We start from the raw sequence: 20,552 nt of genomic DNA, 5'->3' as shown, positions 1-20,552 counted from the left end.
TGTTGGTAAGAAAGATTATCTCACAAATAAGTAACTGTTTGCATGAAGTTTGTATTGTAATCTATGGTATACATTTAATGTTAAAAAAAGTCAAAAAATGATATGTAAGTAAAATATCACCATCCTTTCGATGGATATTCAATTTAAATGTTCTCTTAAAGACAAACAAATTAAAAAAACTCTAGAATATTAATATAACAATGGTTCACGATTTTGTGCCTACATTATATATAGATTCAAGAAAAGTAAAAAATAATTTTATATTATTGATAATTAAGATGTCAAAAAATTATTGATAATTAATAATTACTACTAATTAAATAAAGAAATGTTGTGTAAAATAAATTATTTACAGTAAAATAATTACAATAAAGTATCAAATGTATATTTTAGTGAAAAAACATATACTATTTTTAAAAAAAAGGGAAAAATGAAAATAAAGAGAGGGCAATAGCCAAAGTTATTATTTGGTCATTGCCTTCATTGACAACTTGGAGAACGCATGGCAATGTGAACTCAACATCAAATCAAATCAAATATATCAAATACAATGACAAATAACAAAAAGCAGGCCAAATGCACTGAATTCCCGGGTTTGGTGTCTGCTGGGATTTTCGCTTTGCTTGACTAATTGAGACTTCGAGAGATCTGTCGCCATCGTTTGCGGCCGCAAGTGGGAGGCCTTCTTCTACCAGGCAGGGAATTCATTGAACTTGACCGCCATAGCTACGTCCAGTTCAAGCAGCTTGTTTCTGTTTATTCCTTTCCGATTCGGCGATCTTCACAGCTCGCTCCACTCTGGTCAGTTTTCATTTTTTCAATTTGTTTTCCTGGAGGTTTGAGATTGTCATATTAAATTTATGTTGTCCTTCTGGGCGCTTCCTCTCCCAAATACTTCCCAATTGGTTTTATAGGCGAAACCTGTCGTCGGTCCGGATGTTTTATCCTCGTATTCCTACATGGTGCCTTGCCTGAAATTGGTTTTAGACGGATGCCCATCTAATTTTTAGGGCGTGTTTTGGGCCATAAAAACAAACTTTTTGTGCGTGTTGATTTTAAATTAAGAAGCTGAAGAAGCTGAAGAAGTTCTTGGGGAGGGGACCCGCATCCCTGTTGACTTATTTAAGGTATAATAGGGATTCTTAAGCTGCAGTAAATCAAGATATGTGTGAAGAATAGTTTGAATAGGGGCATGATCGTAGGTAGATGTATTGAAGTTGAAAAAATTTCATTCATCCTTCGAATTTGCTCAACCATTAGGGTGGTTTTAAGATCTACACTAAGCAATAAGAATTATAAGGGCATAGTGTGAGATCATCCCGAAGATTCAAGTTGGTATCAGTATCAGTATTTTTATATTTCAAAGTATGACCAATAGTGCTCGCATTGCATGTTGTTTCCATCAATAATACGTTGGTTGGCATTGTGCCTCCCTACAATAGAGTTTCTGGTTTAACTTTTTCCACCACGGCTCTTTCTTTTCTCTATCATTGCTGTTCTGCAAGATAATGCTATAATCTATCAAGGGAAAGTGGAAAATAGAATGCTGAATTGAACTTGTCACATCAATATACAGTTACTTTTCTGGTACTTAATATAGGACTTAATTGGAGAGTTGATATTAATTCTATATGTAAGACTTATTTCACATTTTTATTTATTTCTCCCAAATTAACCCTATTGACATTCCCCCAATAATAATTAGGTAGGAGAAGGATGGAGGAAATTAAGAAAGATGTTTAGGGTGTTTTAGAAAAGACATATCATATTAATTAATTTAACTAACATCCTTAATTTATTTAAATTAGTTAATTAGGTCCTACATTGAGGACCAGAGGAGTATTAGTTTTTTCCTTTGTATACACATTATTTTTTTTCTTCATTTCCATCTATTCTATGCTAAATCTTTACATATTCGAATGCAGTTATCTAAAAGGGGAAAACTTTCTGTGATCGATTTGGTATGGAATCCTGCAATTGTATTGAGCCACCACCAGGGGATGAATTGTTGATGAAATACCAATATATTTCGGATTTCTTCATTGCCCTTGCTTATTTTTCTATCCCTCTAGAACTGATCTATTTTGTAAAGAAATCAGCTGTCTTTCCATACAGATGGGTACTTGTTCAGTTTGGTGCTTTCATAGTTCTATGCGGAGCAACACATCTAATAAATTTATGGACCTTCACAGTGCATTCAAAAACTGTGGCAGTAGTAATGACCACTGCTAAGGTTTTAACTGCTGTGGTATCATGTGCAACTGCACTTTTGCTTGTACACATCATTCCTGATTTATTAAGTGTTAAGACCAGAGAGCTATTTTTGAAGAATAAGGCTGCAGAGCTTGATAGGGAAATGGGCTTGATTCGCACACAGGAAGAAACTGGTCGGCATGTTAGGATGCTGACTCATGAGATTAGAAGCACTCTGGATCGGCACACCATACTTAAAACAACTCTTGTTGAACTAGGTAGAACATTGGCACTGGAAGAGTGTGCATTATGGATGCCAACACGTTCTGGGTTGGAGCTCCAACTTTCCTACACATTGAGACAGCAAAATCCAGTTGGATATACAGTACCCATCCATCTTCCTGTGATCAATCAAGTATTTAGCACCAACCAGGCTGTCAAAATTTCACCAAACTGCCCAGTAGCCAGATTACGGCCTCATGCAGGAAAGTACATGCCTGGGGAAGTTGTTGCTGTTCGGGTGCCCCTTCTACATCTTTCTAATTTCCAAATTTATGATTGGCCAGCAGTTTCATCAAGCTATGCTTTGATGGTCTTGATGCTTCCATCAGATAGCGCCAGACAGTGGCATCTTTATGAGTTAGAGCTGGTTGAGGTTGTTGCTGATCAGGTAAGTTTTATTTTAATGACTTTCTTTTTTAACACATTTTTTGCTACGTCTTTCATCTGTGTATTTCTTTACATGAACATGTCTGTCAACGATTTTTTTTTTTTGGTTGAAGTTCAAGTATATGTAAAAGTTTGACAATGTAACATTTGTACTTCATTATCATATGCACTCTGATTTGATTTGACTAGCTAAAACACTTTGGCCAGTTACTTAAGTCATCTAATGTCGTATGTGTCATATTTCTGTAACTTGATAAATAGTTTAACATTTTTTTTAAACAACCAAGTGCACTTGAACATATTTGTGACAAATTAGATGTACCTACAACCACAAATTAGCAGCTTGTGAATATAACTAATTTCCCAGAAGTTAGGCATATAGCCACAAATTAGACTATTGGGCATGCTTGCTATAACTTAACTAAATATATTATCCTTTAATTCAAAAGTTTACTTGGATGTACTTTGAACATATTCTGCATCAACAATATGATTTGGAAATCAGCTGTCAATATCCTTTTTTATGTCCCACTTGTCTTTTTATCTCAGCATTCCTGTAGATGAGTTACTATAATCGTACCTCCTATGCCAGGTAGCTGTTGCTCTTTCACATGCCGCAATTTTAGAAGAGTCAATGAGGGCAAGGGATCAGCTCATGGAGCAAAATGTTGCACTTGATCTCGCAAGAAGAGAAGCAGAGACTGCAATTCGTGCTCGCAATGATTTTTTGGCTGTAATGAATCACGAGATGAGGACTCCTATGCATGCAATTATTGCACTTTCCTCATTGTTACAAGAAACAGAGCTGACACCTGAGCAGCGTTTGATGGTTGAGACCATACTGAAAAGTAGTAATCTATTGGCTACTCTCATCAATGACGTCCTAGATCTTTCACGTCTTGAAGATGGCAGTCTTCAACTTGATGCAGCAACATTTAACCTTCATTTTGTGTTTAGGGAGGTAAATTCTATGCCCTAAATATTAAGGGACTGTTTGGTATGCATAATGGAAAGGAATGAAAAGGACAACAATAAGTTTTATCCCCGAGTGGGTTTGGTTGCATGGATTGCCATTGTACTTTGGTAATGGCCAAATTTTTGGATAAATTATTAACCTAAACACCTCACACAATAGTTTCATTGAGTGTTCTCTTTGGTCTTTCTTTACCCATTCACACAACTCAAAATTGTTTGCTCGGTGCCTCCAAAGACCTTTGTGTATGTCCAAATTATCTTAAATGATTTTCTATCTTTTTCTCTTTAATGGATGCCACATCAAGTATTCCTCATCTATGTTCACCATGAATCTTGTGTTTTCTTGTATGCCCATACATTCATTTCAGCTTCATCTTAGCTACCCAATCTTAATATTCTTGTTGTTCATTTAAGCCCTACATTTACTACCATAAAGCATCGATGGTCTTATAACAGTTTGATAAAACTTCCTTTTAAGCTTATTAGGTACTTTGTGATCATAAATAATTTCTATAGCCTTTCTCCATTTGAGTTGTCCAGCTTATATTGTATGTGTAACATCCCCATCAATTTCACCATCATCTTGTATAGTTGATCCCAGCCATCTAAACTTTGTCGTGTGTGGTATGAATGAAAAGGACAGTGTACTAGAAACAAAACTTTGTTGATGGGAAATTTCTGTGTATGCTGGATAAAATAATGCTACTAAAAGGTGCTGCTAGTGATGCTAATGGGAAATAATGAACAGTACATAAAAGAAAGGGAAATACTTTCCGTGTAAGATTGATTTGTATCTTAGAGGTCTGGAATATCATTACTAACTTGATATGCTAAATTTTTCTTCTCTTTTTGCAGGTCCTAAACTTGATCAAACCTGTTGCATCCGTCAAAAAGTTGTCACTCACTTTACATTTAGCTCCAGACTTGCCAGTGTATGCTGTTGGTGATGAAAAACGCCTCATGCAAACTATTCTTAATGTTGTTGGTAATGCTGTTAAGTTCTCAAAAGAGGGTGGTGTCTGCATCACTGCTTCTGTTGCAAAAGTTGAATCCTTTAGGGATGCTAGATTTCCAGACTTTATCCCAATGCTTAATGATAATCAATTTTATTTACGAGCACAGGTTTGTCCCTTCAAGCTCAAGTTTGAAATGGAAATTTTATTTTTAATTGCTGACTTATATAATGAAGTTTGTTGGTAATTTCTCATTGCAGGTAAAAGATTCAGGATCAGGAATTAATCCACAAGATATACCTACATTATTTACCAAGTTTGCACAAACCCAATCTTCAACAGCAAGAAATTCTGGTGGAAATGGACTTGGCCTCGCAATTTGTAAGAGGTACTTATCTTGTCTGTTATTTCAAAGAGATTCAAAGCATAATATATTGTTTTATATTAATTGAAATCTGACTTATACAACTGGTGTAAGGTCCATGCTGGACAAAGCGTTCAATGTTGCTTATGTGTTTTTTCCCGATTTGTGACTAGGTTTGTAAATCTTATGGAAGGGCAAATTTGGATTGATAGTGATGGCATTGGTAAGGGGTGTACGGCTACCTTTATTGTAAAACTTGGAATCCCTGATCGATCGAATGAATCTAAAGCCCCCTTTGCGCATAGGGTTCTGGGAAATCATGGGCCTACGAACTTTGCGGGGCTCAAGGTTCTTGTCTTGGATGATAATGGGTATGTCACACAGCTAATTTTTATACTTTGGTCTTGGAATTTGTTTATCACATAAGTAATTTATTATTTCAACACAAACAGAACTTTTTATAGGACCTCCCAGGTATTTGTGTACTTTGGCCTAATGACTTGATAAGTTCATGCATGGTTGTAAATGTAGGATCATACAACAGATTAAGTTGTTTGTTCATGCTTGTCTTCTATGCATTTCCACTATCCAGTCTATTCAATTCCTTGTTTTTGCTGATCTGTAGATTCTTTAGTGGTCTTTGTGTTAATTTTTGATGATTTAGGTTCTATGGAGTTGTTATTTATGCTACTTGATTTTTCTAGTACTATTGTTTGGACACTTTCTAGCCGACCTTGCTTAGTGGTGGGTAAGACTTCTATATTTGTTGTTGTTTTGTTTGGACACATACAGACGGGCTATAGGTTGCATAGCCTGTTAGCTTTGCTGATGGATGTTTGAGCATTCCCCATTCTGGTCCAGGCTAATGTATATTCAAAATGGGCTGGAATGTCTCTCTCTCATGTCTCATAATTGCAATTTGCTAGCCTAGCTTCTTTCTGAAGGGAACAGTGGTTATTGATTTTGTTGTGTTAGTCCAATACAAGATCAACCTGACCTGATGCTGAGTACTTTGAAAGAGGAGTATGATTTTGCAGGGGAATATTCTAGTATCAAAGATGTTTTTAACGATTTAATGGCTTTATTTTTAGTGGGCTTTTTGTGGGAGCCAGCTTCACGTGTGAGGATCCTGTTTATCTAGTTGTTTCTTATGTGAGTAGTTATTATTTTTGGTGGATAGATTCTGACACATGCCTGACATTTTAGTATTGATAGTTAAAGACGTGGCTGAAATAGCTTGCTGCATTAAGTTAGGCTCAATCACATTTGTCCATCATAGTTTTAGCTCCGCTTACAGATGCTGTGGAAAAGTTAAGTCTTAATGTGAAGTGGGGTCGTTGCCTGTTGATCTCAGTGATGAAGTGATTCTAGTCTGCTTTAAACATTAGAGAGGGTGAGATTGTAAATATTAATTTCCATATCTGACTGATGATCACAGGCAATCGAGACCTTTGGTTTTGTTTCTTCACTCACAGCTGTTAAGTTGCATGGTCACTCTGCTGTTGAGATAAATGATGGCAGATTGACATAATTTAGCTGTTCGACTATAGTTTTGAATGACAAGAATAATTGATCTTTACTTTTATTGGGTCTTTGAACCATTTAGCTTTTTATGCATGGATTATCTAAATATCACTGAGCATGTAAACCTTCTTCTTAGGTCCAACATTGAAGATCGACTTGCATGATAAATAGCAAAACTTCACGTCATAATTGATGAAAAACCTTTCGCCAAGGTTCTTTATATCAAATTTTTGGAGAGCTTTTGGGTAGGGAGTATCCCTTTGTTGAGGCTTTTCCAGATCTCTACTCCTTCCTTCTTCGCATAGTCTTTTATTTTGCAGTTTGGTCTATTTATGGTACTAAGTGCACTTGAAACTTTTACTTTGAAGGCTTCTCAGGGATAGGGATGTTTTGTTAGAGTCCCTTTGCATCCTTCTTGATCACATCCGTCCTTCTCTCACATGGAATGTGAGAGTGTGGGGGCTTTTGATTACTGTGGTATATGTTCATATAAATTCTACTTACAAGTCCCGCTGGGAAAACTTATTTCCAAGTCTATTTAGATTCTAAGCTCCCTAAAGGTCAAATCATGCATCCGGACAGTAGTCAATAATGTATAAGACATGATGATTTGCCGGTGAACCAAACTCTTCTTCCCAATACTTGCATTAATTGCATATTTAGAGCTGAAACAATTGTTCATTACCGAAAGATGTGATGGAAATACGCAGCAATACTTACATAATTCAGCAATGCCAAAACATGGGGTCTAAAAGTCTTCATTGATCTGGGCATTTTAGCTATAGCTTGTCATGTTTCAGGATTAATCTCTTAAATCAGGCTGTCATAATTGTTATCTTCTAAAATAAAGAGCTGTAGTATGTTGTAAACAAAAGAAAATCAAGCTATTAATGTTCTTCTCAGCAGTAAATGTGACTGAGTGTCTGTCATTGAAGGTACATCTAGGGACTGAATTTTATCTCCTATATAGTGTATGCTTTATAATTGGTTATTGAAACTTGTGCAGGGTTAGCAGGACAGTAACAAAGGGACTACTTGTACATTTAGGGTGTGATGTTACAACAGCAAGCTCGAGTGAAGAATGTTTGCGTGTTCTTTCTCATGAGCACAAGGTGATCTTCATGGATGTATGTTCAGGTATAGATGATTATGATCTTGCGGCACGTATCCATGAGAAGTTTACCACACGTCAAGATAGGCCTCTTATTGTTGCACTTACTGGTGACACTAACAAAGTCACAAAAGAAAACTGTTTGAGGGTTGGAATGGATGGCCTCATATTGAAACCTGTTTCTGTTGATAAGATGGGGGGTGTTTTGTCTGAACTACTAGAGCACCGGGTTTTATTTGAAACCATTTAAGAAGCTAGAATGGCTTCATGGTCTTGAAAGCCTCTTGTTTTTGTGTACATAACTAAATGAAATTTGGAGAATGACAAGCATGTGAATGAGGAAAATGACATGAAATTGGAAAATGGTTTGTATTCTAAGTGCTATTATTATGAGTTCCAGGTAAAAGGAACATTATTGGCTGAAGCTGAATCAATAAAACCATTTTTGTGAATCGAGCATTCCTCCCCCCACCGCCCAACCAACCCTTTTCTTTGTATCAGCACGTTTTTATCCCTTCTATTGCGTTTGTGTCGATGCTTAGCAGGGGTTCCACATTTGGAAAATGTTCTAATATTGTAGGTCATTCATTTTTTATTAATATATAGTCACTAGTCCTGCTGATATTTCTTCCAGAATTAATGCTTTGGCTCAACAAAGTAGGGGGACGAATTCTAACAGACGAGAGGGCGGAATAGTGAATTTAATTATTTGTTTGCATCGAGTGGATGAAAAACATTGCAATAACATCTTGTCGAGTATAATAAGGAAAAAGAATTGACTAATTGTTCTTCATGACAGAAACTACATAGACGTCATCAAAACCGGCTACTAATATGTAACAAAAGATATTGAACGTGTCTACAAGTTTATATTTTGCGATTGTAAGTTCATTAACTTTATCACATCCAATGCATCATCGAAACACACCATGACATGACAGGAACTCAGAAAATAGACTCTTTCTTTTTTTCCAAAGTACAAGTGGGCTAGCTAAACAGTTTGGAAAACGAGTATGATAGTAGTGTCTAGCAAAATGAGTTAGTTTCTCATAACGTGGCAAACTAAAGTTCGAATTCCGGTTGAGAGAGGTGTCAACATTTAGTCTCAAATAGTACTTAGAACTTGATTGCCTTTAATGGGAGGATACGTATACCTAGCCCAAAAAAAAAAAAAAAAACCTTGTGACTTCCTATCATGTGAAAAAGCTTGGTGCCAAGAACTATTAGATGAAAATTATATTAACTCATCATATGAACACCCGTGGAGATTGATTAATTCATTATAGTTTGTAAGGAAGCAACCGTTGGAGGGCGTTAATTCATAATTACAAGATCATTAATAATTTGGATGCAAATAAAAACAAAACAAAAAAGGCAAGGATGCAAGTACAGGTATCATATACATGAAAACACAAACTACATGCAAGAAGCTCACTCAGGGTTTAACCTACTAGTGTTTAAACTCAGCAGATGAGGCTAGAAGCAAGGAAGGGAGGCACTCCTTATTTTCAAGGTTAGGGTGATCATTATATAGGAATGTATTCATTTCCTATTTAGTTAGCTTTCTTGTTCGCTAACTCTATTATAAGAATTAATGCTGATTTATTCCCTAATTTGATTAGGTTTCCATTTCCTTAACACCACCATTTGCATAGTTAATAAGACAGCACAAAAGGCCCCAACAAAACTGGCCCAAAATCAAGTCCAATGGGCTGGAGAAAGAAGGAGGAAGTATCATCATTCATTTCTTAATATTTTTCCACCCGATTTCGTTGTATCAGCTAAAATTTCTTTCTAATTTTCAAAAATATTTTTGGACCTTCAAAAACTCATTTCTTCCCATAAAAAAAAAATCACATTTTGATATAGGAAGGTCCCCTAAATTTTTTGATAATTTATCTCCATCTCTAACTATTTATTTTGAATTTTCTTCAAAATTAGGCATTACTGATAGGATTTCGGTAATAAATATTCTAAAATTAATCTTTTTGTTACTAGGGTCTGGAAATAATTTTATAAACTCAAATAAATCATTAAATAATTTTTTCATATTTTTTTTATTTAAAATACTTATTTTGGGCTAAATTTTCACTGTTTTTTCCTAAAAACTTCTGTTTATAGAAAATTCTGTAATAATTTATTTTATGCCATTTCTACCTCTAGGGCCTCAAATAGGGTTCCAAAACTTCTAATTTACTTTTTTCCTATTTTTTGAGAGTTTTTTTTTGGAATTTTTCTCTAATTTTTTTATTTTGTCCTTCCTGAACTGATAATTTCAAAAATATTAGTCCGAACAATAATTAGACCTCAACTCAAATGTTGTTTCACCTTTAAATCTACTTTACCACTTAACCTTCTGTCTAGTTTATTATTCACATTCCTAGGATCAACCGACCCTTGAAAGTTTAGAGATTTGCTTTAAAGAAATTTAAAGCTGTGTTTTACAAAAGGGGTATGGGGAAAAATCTGTAAAAGAGGTATTTACAAGTTGGGTTTTGAACTAAGAAAAATTAGAGAAATTCTTCTCAATGAAAGGGAGATAATGAAGCAGAGGAATAAATTTTTAGAGCAGGAAATATCAGAAAGTATTTGGTCAAAGTTATAATAGAATAAAAAATTTGGTGTTTTCTTTAAGGGATAGAAACCCTAAATATTCATCTTGCCTAATTTTTGGCATTATTATATTATATGGAGTTATTTATGATGAGAAAATGGTGTCAAGGCATGTACTAGTTATATCAGATAAGTTAAGACTCGAAAAAGTACTCAACATGGTGTAAAATTGTGAAATTGGTGGAGGAATAGCCAAGGGTATAATTATGCACAAACTTTCCTTTATTTTTCTCCCTATGTTGATGATAATTTGATGAAGAGGATAAGGTTGAAATTATATATTTTGTCAAGGGCAAAATTTGAAAAAAGATTAAAATAATAGATTATAAGGCACATGAAAAATATATCTTGAATACATGCTAAGATCCTGAGGCATAATGCAAGATCATGGACACATGGCAACCTTGATAAACCATTGGTGACATCATGGAATGCATAGCTTAATCAAAAGACAAATGGTAAGATAAATGGGTGAATGGTAACTTGAATTAACCCTAAGATAAGATGATAAATAGAGACCATTATAAATACCCCTCTTCCCTTTCATTTAGTGAGATTTTTTGCCAAAAGAGGTCTTAAGGGGGGAGCATAAAATTTTAACGCCAAGAAGGAGAAGAGGAAGAGGTTCAAGTTCCATACCAAGCCTCAAAACAGGATGAGATCATGGTTTTTAATTTAGTTTATGATGTTATATGTCTTACAAAGCTTGGCTATGATTTTTGATGAGATTTGAAAGCATGAAACCTTAAGGGAAGGTACTGTCCAAATATGTTTAAGTTATAAACAAAATTGATTGATGATGGAATCATGTTTAAAGGCTAGAAAGGAATAAGAATCAAGTGGATTTGTGATGAAATTAAAATTAATCCAACCTTCTTTTAACTTTGTGATAATTTTGGCCAAACCTAGGGTGTAAGTTAGGGTTGGATTTTGATGATTTTGATAGTTCTAATGTGTTTAAAATGAAAAATTGCATAAGGTAAAGATGAGGAAGCAAATTTGGAAGCATTATAATTGAAAATGAAATTTTGAACCCTAAACCCTATAGTTTCAGCCAAGCTTGTTTAAGGGGAAAGGCGTTGGATTTTAATTGATTTGGAAGCATTATAATTTTGCATGTATTTTACATGCAAAATTATGGAGGAATAGCATGTGAAATTACTTTTAGAAAGACTAGAATTAAAATTCAAAAGTTAAGGTTAAAGTATGTTAAAGAGAAAAGTATAAATGTCATTGATTCCATGGCTCTGTTAAATGAATGGTAATGATGTGTTAATGTGATTAGAGCCATGTGACATCAAGAAAGATGAATGAGAAAGGTTGATCAAGCAACTTTGATGGTTAGAAGCAAAGAGACCAAAAGGAAAGATTGAATGTAAAAGGCTAAAGATAACAAACTCTACCCTACTCTTATGTCTTTGGTATTTGCTTGCACGTATGACATGTTTGTATGTTTATGTGATTTAAGCTTAAAGTATGCGATAGGCCTATGTTTTATGACAAATGTATGATGATTTCCAAACATGTTAGTATGTTATAAAAATGCTAAGTTGCAAGCAATTTATGAATACCAAGCTTGCCATGTATGTTTGAACAATTATTATTTACTACTAAGATTCTTTTGAATCTCACCCTTCCTTATCCAACTATAATAGTTATGATGTGTAAGGGAAGAGGAATGCATGGTGAGGAATAAAGAAAGAAGAAAAAAACTTGAGAAATGTGTTATGTTAAGTTATGTACATTGATGTTATGTAATGATGAATGAAGAGAATGACATGTAAAATTGAGTGCGAAGGTGTGTGAGAATGATATATGAAATGTGAGAATGGTTGCATGCATAATTGAGTTTAATTGAAGCATGCTAATTGTAATAAGGGGATAAACTTTTCCATAATAACCAATGAATTTGAGACAAAGAAAAAGTAAAGTAAATAAATAAATATGCCCATAAATTTGGCGAGACATTAGTACAGATCCTAAGTTTTAAAATAGCTGGTAGATCATCTAAAATGGATGTGTGGGCTAAGAAATATGATTGCTCAAAGTTAGGGTAGGGAATATGAAAATGTATTGTTTGACGATATAAATAGTATAATTTTATGTGTAATATTTAGAATGAATAAGTAAGAAAATGAACTAATGAGTATTTTTTTCCATATAGATAATTAAAAGAGGTTTAAATGGGGACTTGAAACACCTTAATATGATTTTTCTATAATTAGTTATAAATTTTTAAAACGGGATAAAAAATCTGAAATTTATTAATGAATAGTAACCCAAGAATCAAATTTTAGATTTTCAATCACAAGCTTATTTCATCATCTTCTTGAACGATAACGCTTCTAGACGCATACTAAAAAGGATAAATAGAAGAATGTTTCATGCATTATTTCTGAACTAACTCTGGCAGTTACATCTTAGGGTTTTTTTTTTTAATCTAAACCCTTCTAATAACTAATATGCTATTTTATAGCTATAATGAATACTAGCACATCTTATGATTAATATTCCAAACATAATATGTATCAGCTACCTCCCTTAAATTGTTGATAAGGATGGAATGAAATGGATGTGCAATGACATCAAAATGGGGGCATCGTTTCTAAATGAAGAAATCCTCCCAAGTAGCATCTTCAAGTTTACTATTCTTTCATAGAACTAATATCCAAGTGACAGATAAATGACCACATGGCACAAACTTTCGACAAAGTATAACATCTAGCTCAAGACAAAATTAACCTTCAGCATCAGTCATAGGCGAAGTAGTAGCAATAGGAGTGCCTTCACTAACACATTTCTTTAATAAGGAGACATGAAAAATAGGATGCAGCGTAGTGTCAGAGGGAAGCTTCAAATCATAACCAACCATCTCTACACACTTTAATACCTTAAAGCAACCAAAATATCTTATTGTCAGCTTGTGCAAGGTAGAGTTATTAAGCATATTTTTGTGAAAAAGGTAAAGCTTCAAATAAACTGTATCACCTATAGAGAATTCTCTCTCAGTCCTATGTTTATTAGCCTGCTAAACTATTTGTAAAGATATGTGAATATATATTGTAATTAGTATAGGATCATATAGGATCAAATCAGATATGATAAGATAGGATATTATCTCCTAATAATGAGCCATTAATGACCAAGGCTCCTCTCTTGTGTATAAATTCCCTCATTCTGATCATGAATATACAAGAAATATATTCCATATTATTCTTTGTCTAATAAGGTATCAGAGCAAGCCATTTAGGGTTAGGTTTTCTGTCTGGTTACAATTTGCCTGCGCCGTACAGTGATTCTGCCATTAGCCATCGTGTTCAACATTAGGGCTTTTGTGTTGGACGTTTTCTGGGAGCACGCGTCGGCCAAGGAGGATCGTACGGCACCGACCGGCCGATCCCTGAAGTCTCATCACTGTCCAAGCAGCGCGTGACCCTCACGTGCGTCACCAGCGGCGGTACTGTTCAAGCGCTGCCGCTTTTTTTGCCGTCGAGTAGTTCACCGGCTTCGTCTTCTCTTTTCCGGTGAATCCCTGGTGCTTTTCAGGTCTGGGTCTTCCCCCTTGTGTTGATTCAGAGCCATTTGGTTACTGTGCCTTGTGAACAGTAACGTTTCAGATTGGTGTTGCTGTTCCTGCCTTCTATAGATTGTAGGAGGTGTTGTTTGGTCCCTGGAGTGATCATTTATGGCTACTTATTCTTTCTTATCACTGCTAGAATTATTATCTCTTTTCTATTTATCTCTCATGGGTGATACTAAGTCTACAGTTACCTCTGAAGTAGTTCCGATAGTCGTTAAGATTACTGAGCACAAATTAAACTGGACAAATTATCTAGATTGGAGTAAAATTATTCGTATCTACTTACAAAGCATTAAGAAGGAGAATCATTTAACTGAAGACCTTCCGACCACAGACACCTATCAATCGTGGTTAAGGGACGATGCCTAGCTCTTCTTACAGATTCGCAACTCTATTGACAGTGAGATTATTCCTTCTATTTCTCACTGTGAATTTGTTAAGGAACTGATGAATTATTTACAATTTTTATACTCAGGCAAGGGTAATATTTCTTGTGTTTATGAGGTTTGCAAAGCATTTTATTGCGCAGAGAAGTAGGACCGCCCTCTCAAGACCTACTTCATGGATTTTAAACAAATGTATGAAGAATTGAATGTTCTTATGCCTCTTACTACTGATCTGAAGGTCCAACAGGCCCAACGAGAGCACATGGCCATTATGAGTTTTCTCACTGGTCTTCTGCCTGAATATGAAACTATTCGCTCTCAAATTCTATCTGGTTCTGAGATTCCTACTCTTCAGGAGGTGTTCTCTCGTGTGATGAGGACTAAGAATCTTTCATTACCAGTTACTAATGCTCTTGTCAGTGCCCTAATCAATCGAGGCCTAAATGATAGTCATGGGACGACTAACCGTGGTGGCTCCAAGCAAGGAGGAACTACTCCAGATTCAAGTAGGGTGGTATGTTACTACTGTAAGGAGCCGGGCCATATGAAGCGTACTTGTCGTAAGCTACAAAACAAACAACAACGTAATAATAACTCTACTGCCCATGTGGCAACGCTAGCTGATGATAAGGTCACAATCTTTACTGCTGAATATGCTCAATTAAAATCTCTCACACCACCCGTGAGTGCTCCTACTGCTACAAGTAATCAGGCTACTGCTCTTGTCTCTTCTTCCTCCAAATGGATCATAGATTCTGGTGCTACTGACCACATGACAAGTAACCGCCATCTCTTCTCCACTTATAATTCTTACGCCAATCCTTCAACTATCACTATTGCAATGGCTCTCATTCCCGGGTCCTCGAATCAGGCACTATTAAACCTACCCCCTCCATTCATTTGTCATTTGTGCTAGATGTACTTGATCTTGCATTTAATCTGCTTTCCCCTAGTAAACTTACTCGTCAATTAAACTGTTGGGTCTCACTCTTTCCTGATCATTGCTTGATACAGGATCTTTTGGCGAAGAAGATTATTGGTAGGGGCTATGAATCTGGTGGACATTATTTCCTTGACGAGTAAGGGTCTCGTGCTGTGGCTTGTGCTGGTGGTCTCACTCCTTTTGAAGCACATTGTCGTTTGGATCATTTGTCTTTGTCTTCTTTAAAAAGGGTTTATCCTCAGTTTCAACACTTGTCATCTTTAGATTGTGAGTCGTGTCAGTTTTCCAAACATCATCATCTTCCTTTAGCTTCTGGAGTCAATAAACAAGCTTCATCCCCTTTTGAGCTAGTTCATTCTGATATTTGGGGTCCGTGTCTTGTCAAGTTAACAGTGGGTTTTAAATATTTTGTTACATTTGTTGATGACTATTCCCGTACAACTTGGTTATATTTAATGAAAGTCATTCTAAATTCTCTCATTTTTGTGGCTTTTTTGCGGAAATTAAAACTCAATTTCATACTTCCATTCGCACTTTACATAGTGATAATGCTAAAGAATATTTTTCTAGCACATTTCAATCCTATATGCTTCAAAACGATGTCCTTCATCAATCTTCTTGTGTTGATACACCAGCTCAAAATGGTGTTGCAGAACGCCACTTAAAAAATCGCCACTTACTACTTGCTTCCTCGTTAGGTGGTTCACGTAACATTCCCTATACTATTCTTTTCCCTTCAAAAGCACTTTTGTTTCAAATCCGAAGAAGTGTGTCCCTTGGCTACTCTCGAGTTCAAAAGGGCTCGATGTTTCTCTCCTCTCTTAATCGTTATCTCCACCTTTCAGGAATCGATTCTATACTCCATCCCACTTGCCTCTCTCTTCATGCTGGTGTACCCTCCCGCTTCGGCTTCGGCTCGGCTCCTGTGCCACCACCCTTGTCTCGTGTCTACACAAGACGTTCCAAGGAGACCAATATCACCATCCCAGATTTCGGCCCTCCAGTGTCTGCTTTGTCTTCAGATCCTGTGTCGAGCATCTCTCATCCTGAGCTTCCACCTCTCTCCAACTCCGAGACACCTCCTGTTCCTGATCCAGATCCTTCACTTGACTTGCCCATTGCTCTTCGCAAAGGCAAACGCAGTTGCACCCATCCTATTTCCTCATTTGTTTCTTATAACCACCTTTCCCCTGCCTCTCGTGCCTTTGTCTCTTCTTTAGATCTTATTTCCTTACCTAAGACCCTTCATGAAGCTTTAACCCACCCGGGTTGGCGTGCTGCTATGGAAGAGGAGATGGCGGCCCTTGACCGGGCTGGCACTTGGACCTTAGTGGATCTACCGGTAGGAACGAAAGCTATTGGCTGTAAGTGCGTCTTAACCCCTAAAACCTGAGCTGATGGTACCCTTGACCGCCTTAAAGCTCGCTTGGTTGCTAAAGGCTATGCTCAGACCTATGGTGTTGATTACTCTGAAACTTTCTCCCCTATTGTGAAACTTTCCTCCGTTCATCTTTTCATCTCTATGGTGGCAACCTATGGCTGGGATCTCCATCAATTGGATAAAAAGAATGCTTTTTTACATGGTGATCTTCTTGAAGAAGTCTATATGGAGCAACCACCAGGCTTTGTTGCTCAGGGGGAGCGTGGAAAAGTATGTCGCCTTAAGAGATCCTTATATGGCCTAAAGTAGAGTCCCCGTGCATGGTTTGACAGGTTCAGTACTGTTGTGTAAAAATTTGGCATGTGTCAAAGTAAGTGTGATCACTCTGTGTTCTACCAGAGCACAGGTACTGGCATGATTTTATTGGTCGTGTATGTAGATGATATTGTGATTACAGGGAGTAATATGTCGGGGATCTCTTCACTTAAGTCCTTTCTTAATTCTCACTTTCAAACAAAAGATTTGGGCCCATTAAAGTACTTTCTCAGAATTGAGGTCTTGAGAAGTAAGAAAGGAATCTTATTGACTCAAAGGAAGTATGTTCTTGATCTGTTGAAGGAAACTGGAAAGTTAGGGGTTGCGCCAAACAGTTTTCCTATGATTTATAATCTACTCCTTGATGCCGATGGAAGCATACCATCTGAGAATCCCGTTGATGCTGCTAAGAGCAAGCCATTTGAGAACCCGGAGAGGTATCGAAGATTGATTGGAAAACTGAATTATCTTACTGTGACCCGTCCTGATATCACCTATCCAGTCAGTATACTTAGCCAGTTTATGGTCTCGCCTACTATCAGATAGTGGGAAGCTTTAGAGCATGTGCTTTATTACTTGAAGGGGTCTCTAGGTTGTGGGATATTATACAAAAATCATGGTCATACAGATATTGAGTGCTTTTGTGATGCTAATCATGGTGGTTCAAAGGCCACAAGAAGGTCTACTACAGGATATTGCGTCTTTGTGGGAGGAAATTTGGTGTCCTGGAGGAGCAAGAAGCAGAATGTGGTGTCACGATCAAGTGCAGAGGCAAAATATAGAGCTATGGCATAATTTGTGTGCAAGATAGTCTGGATACATCAATTACTGAAGGATGTTGGTCTTAAAGCCTCGTTACCAGCAAAATTGTGGTGCGACAATAAAGCAGCCTTACACATAGCTTTTAATTCAATGTTTCATGAACGCACAAAACACATTGAGATTGATTGTCATTTTGTTCGGGATAAGATCAAGGAAAACTTCATCTCAACAGGACACGTGAAATCTGTAAAAACCCTCTTCCTTAAACATTAATACTTTTCATAAGACCACTACTATGGTAGAAAAAGGAAAAATGTACATCAACTACCATAGTAGAAAGAGGTTGCGTAATTTTAGAAAATTTACATTTAAAACTTGGTTCCCTCTCAAACGCAGTTGCATGCAACTATCATCATTCAATCACTATCACTGGGCCTCCGGGCCTCCGGCCCGGGTAACGACATACATCAAAATCAGCCCCTTTCCAATTGATCTCAAGCACGAATAACAAAGTTTCATAAAGTAATAGGAATGGCCTCCGGCCAACAAAACGAGTAGGTAATATATTCTCCAGTTTACAATAAGGCCGGGAAATCAAAATATTTCAAGAAAACCCTAGCTGTGGCAATATACAACTATCCATGCATGGCAATATACAACTATCCATGCATAAAAATCTAGAGGCCTAAAGCTAACCCAGCTCAAGCCTCTGCGTCTCTTCCCGAAGGTGCTCGCCTAGAAACCTTCTCCTGAAAACATTGTAAACCACGGGGTGAGACAAAGTCCCAGTAACCAACCTTTCCAATACTAGGTACTACTAAATAGGTGCTCGTGAGGTGTCAAGTGGGGCAGTTCACAAAATAATACATAATGATAGCCACAACAATTATGCAAGTGCAATGATGCAATCCCATCAACCAAATCCCTCACTTTGGGGGATTTTCAGGAGCCGAAGCTGGCCTATCCCTCACTATGGGGGACGTAAGGAGCCATAAAGGCCTATCCCTCACTCTGGGGGACGTAATGAGCCCGAAGGCCTATCCCTCACTATGGGGGACGTAAAGAGCCACCATTGCATTAATGGAGGCCTTACCACGTGGTAGTAACAGACAACTCTCACCAAATTTTCCAATTAATGCATCATGCTCAAATCATAATCAAGAGTAATAATCACTTCACAATTAATCTCATTCAGTGGCATATCTTTCACAATTCCACAATTTCATTCATCATAAGTCCAAACCCCACAAGACGGTTTTCCATTTTTATATACAACATATAGTTCGAACACAATTACTAATTGGAGCACAAAACACAAATCTACTCACAATACCACAGAAGCAAGTACTAAGGATTGGAAAGTGGTTACCTCTCGCCTGAGCAAGGAACAACAAACCAACGATGTGGCCCCGTGCACCACCAAGACTCACAACCGGTCTACACAAGCACACAAACATACAACCAACATATATTAGCTTTCAAACTAATAATGTGGCCAAAACAACACTTGGGGACACAAAATTCCTATCTCCCATCAAAACTCTACCCAACTCAAAGGGTATAACTATCAAAACAACAATCCAAAGTCCTCAAAGTCTATTAAAACATCAAGTCTCCTTCCAAGCATCAATTATAGTTCAAACCTCAAGGGCCCACTATAGGAATTCAACCTCCAACAACCCATTTGAACAATTAAGGTTCCAACAACAAATCTAAACCGATTAAACATCCAATTTAACCCTCCTTAACATAACCCAATTCACAAAACTCAAAATCAACCTCCACATTGTCATCCTCAATCCCAAACCATCCACTTCCATAAACCCTAACTCCAAAATTCAAGATTCTTTAAATCCAAGGAAACTACACCGATTAAATACTTAAAAACTAACCCAATGCAATCAATTAAACTCAAAACAATCGGTCAAAAACCTCAGTTCAATCACAACTTAGAAAATCTAGGGTTCCACCAAAAATCCTCATAAATTCCATGGAAAATCAAGAAAGAAAGAAGATTAGAGGTTAAAATCACTTACTCGAGGTAATGGATCCTTAGAAATGTCTTCCCCAAGCCAAAAGTTCGAAACCCTAGCAGAGCTCTTCTCTCCTCCTCAGATTTTCTTATTTTCGCACATCTGAACCCTCCAGCGATTATATAGAATCGCGACCTTTCGCCGCGGCGAACTCCATCTTCGCCGCGGCGAACTAATCCCGAGAGGGATTACTCGCCTGAAAAACCGACTTCGCCGCGGCGAACTTCAATCTTCGCCGCGGCGAAAGCTTCCCGAGAGGAAACTCTCGCTTGCCCAGACAACCTTCGCCGCGGCATACCCTACCTTCGCCGCGGCGAAACCTTCCCGAGAGGGAAGCCTCGCTCACCAGAACAACTTCGCCGCGGCGTCCCCAAGACTTCGCTGCGGCCAAACCTTCCCGAGAAGACACTCCCCTCTGAAACCCCCGGTTCGCCGCGGCGAAGTAAACTTCGCCGCGGCGAACATACCCTGAAAGGGGTACGTTCACCTATTCCTCCAACAAACCTCAAATCCAACCCAAACACCAAGATCAAGGTTAAATCACTAATCTATCCTCAAAATCAACCCAAAAGAGGCCATTAAAACCCGATAAAACTCAGGATGTTACAAAATCCAGTGACCAATTGGGTGATCTCCTCACTAAAGCTTTGAATGGGGTTCGGGTTGACTATCTTTGTAACAAGTTGGGCATGATTGACGTCTATGCTCCAACTTAAGGGGGAGTTTAAAGATATGTAATTATATATTGTA

The 20,552-nt window shown here is 37.1% G+C and overlaps 2 protein-coding genes across 3 annotated transcripts; both read left to right on the top strand.

Moving 5' to 3' along the window:
* The first annotated feature begins 577 nt into the window (after positions 1-577).
* On the top strand, positions 578-8,248 carry LOC114755504 (ethylene receptor). 2 transcript variants are annotated; one of them, XM_028944388.1, is made up of 7 exons: positions 578-801; positions 1,926-2,863; positions 3,455-3,823; positions 4,693-4,959; positions 5,051-5,178; positions 5,328-5,525; positions 7,685-8,248. In XM_028944388.1, the coding sequence occupies exons 2-7, from the start codon at positions 1,964-1,966 to the stop codon at positions 8,037-8,039; spliced, it is 2,217 nt and encodes a 738-aa protein (XP_028800221.1). In that variant the 5' UTR covers positions 578-801; positions 1,926-1,963; the 3' UTR covers positions 8,040-8,248. The 2 variants fall into 2 exon arrangements, with proteins under 2 accessions (XP_028800221.1, XP_028800222.1); XM_028944389.1 differs by lacking the exon at positions 578-801 and adding an exon at positions 939-1,127.
* A 7,649-nt stretch (positions 8,249-15,897) lies between these two features.
* On the top strand, positions 15,898-17,802 carry LOC114755512 (uncharacterized). Its single transcript, XM_028944401.1, has 4 exons — positions 15,898-16,675; positions 16,751-16,962; positions 17,311-17,508; positions 17,590-17,802. The coding sequence occupies exons 1-4, from the start codon at positions 15,898-15,900 to the stop codon at positions 17,800-17,802; spliced, it is 1,401 nt and encodes a 466-aa protein (XP_028800234.1).
* The last annotated feature ends 2,750 nt before the right edge of the window (positions 17,803-20,552 follow it).

Source organism: Neltuma alba, unplaced genomic scaffold (assembly GCF_004799145.2).
Source record: "Neltuma alba isolate B1F8T4 unplaced genomic scaffold, ASM479914v2 tig00010280_pilon, whole genome shotgun sequence".
NCBI lineage: Eukaryota > Viridiplantae > Streptophyta > Magnoliopsida > Fabales > Fabaceae > Neltuma > Neltuma alba.
The sequence above is the reverse complement of the archived record's forward strand: the minus strand, read 5'-3'. Positions and strand labels throughout refer to the sequence as shown.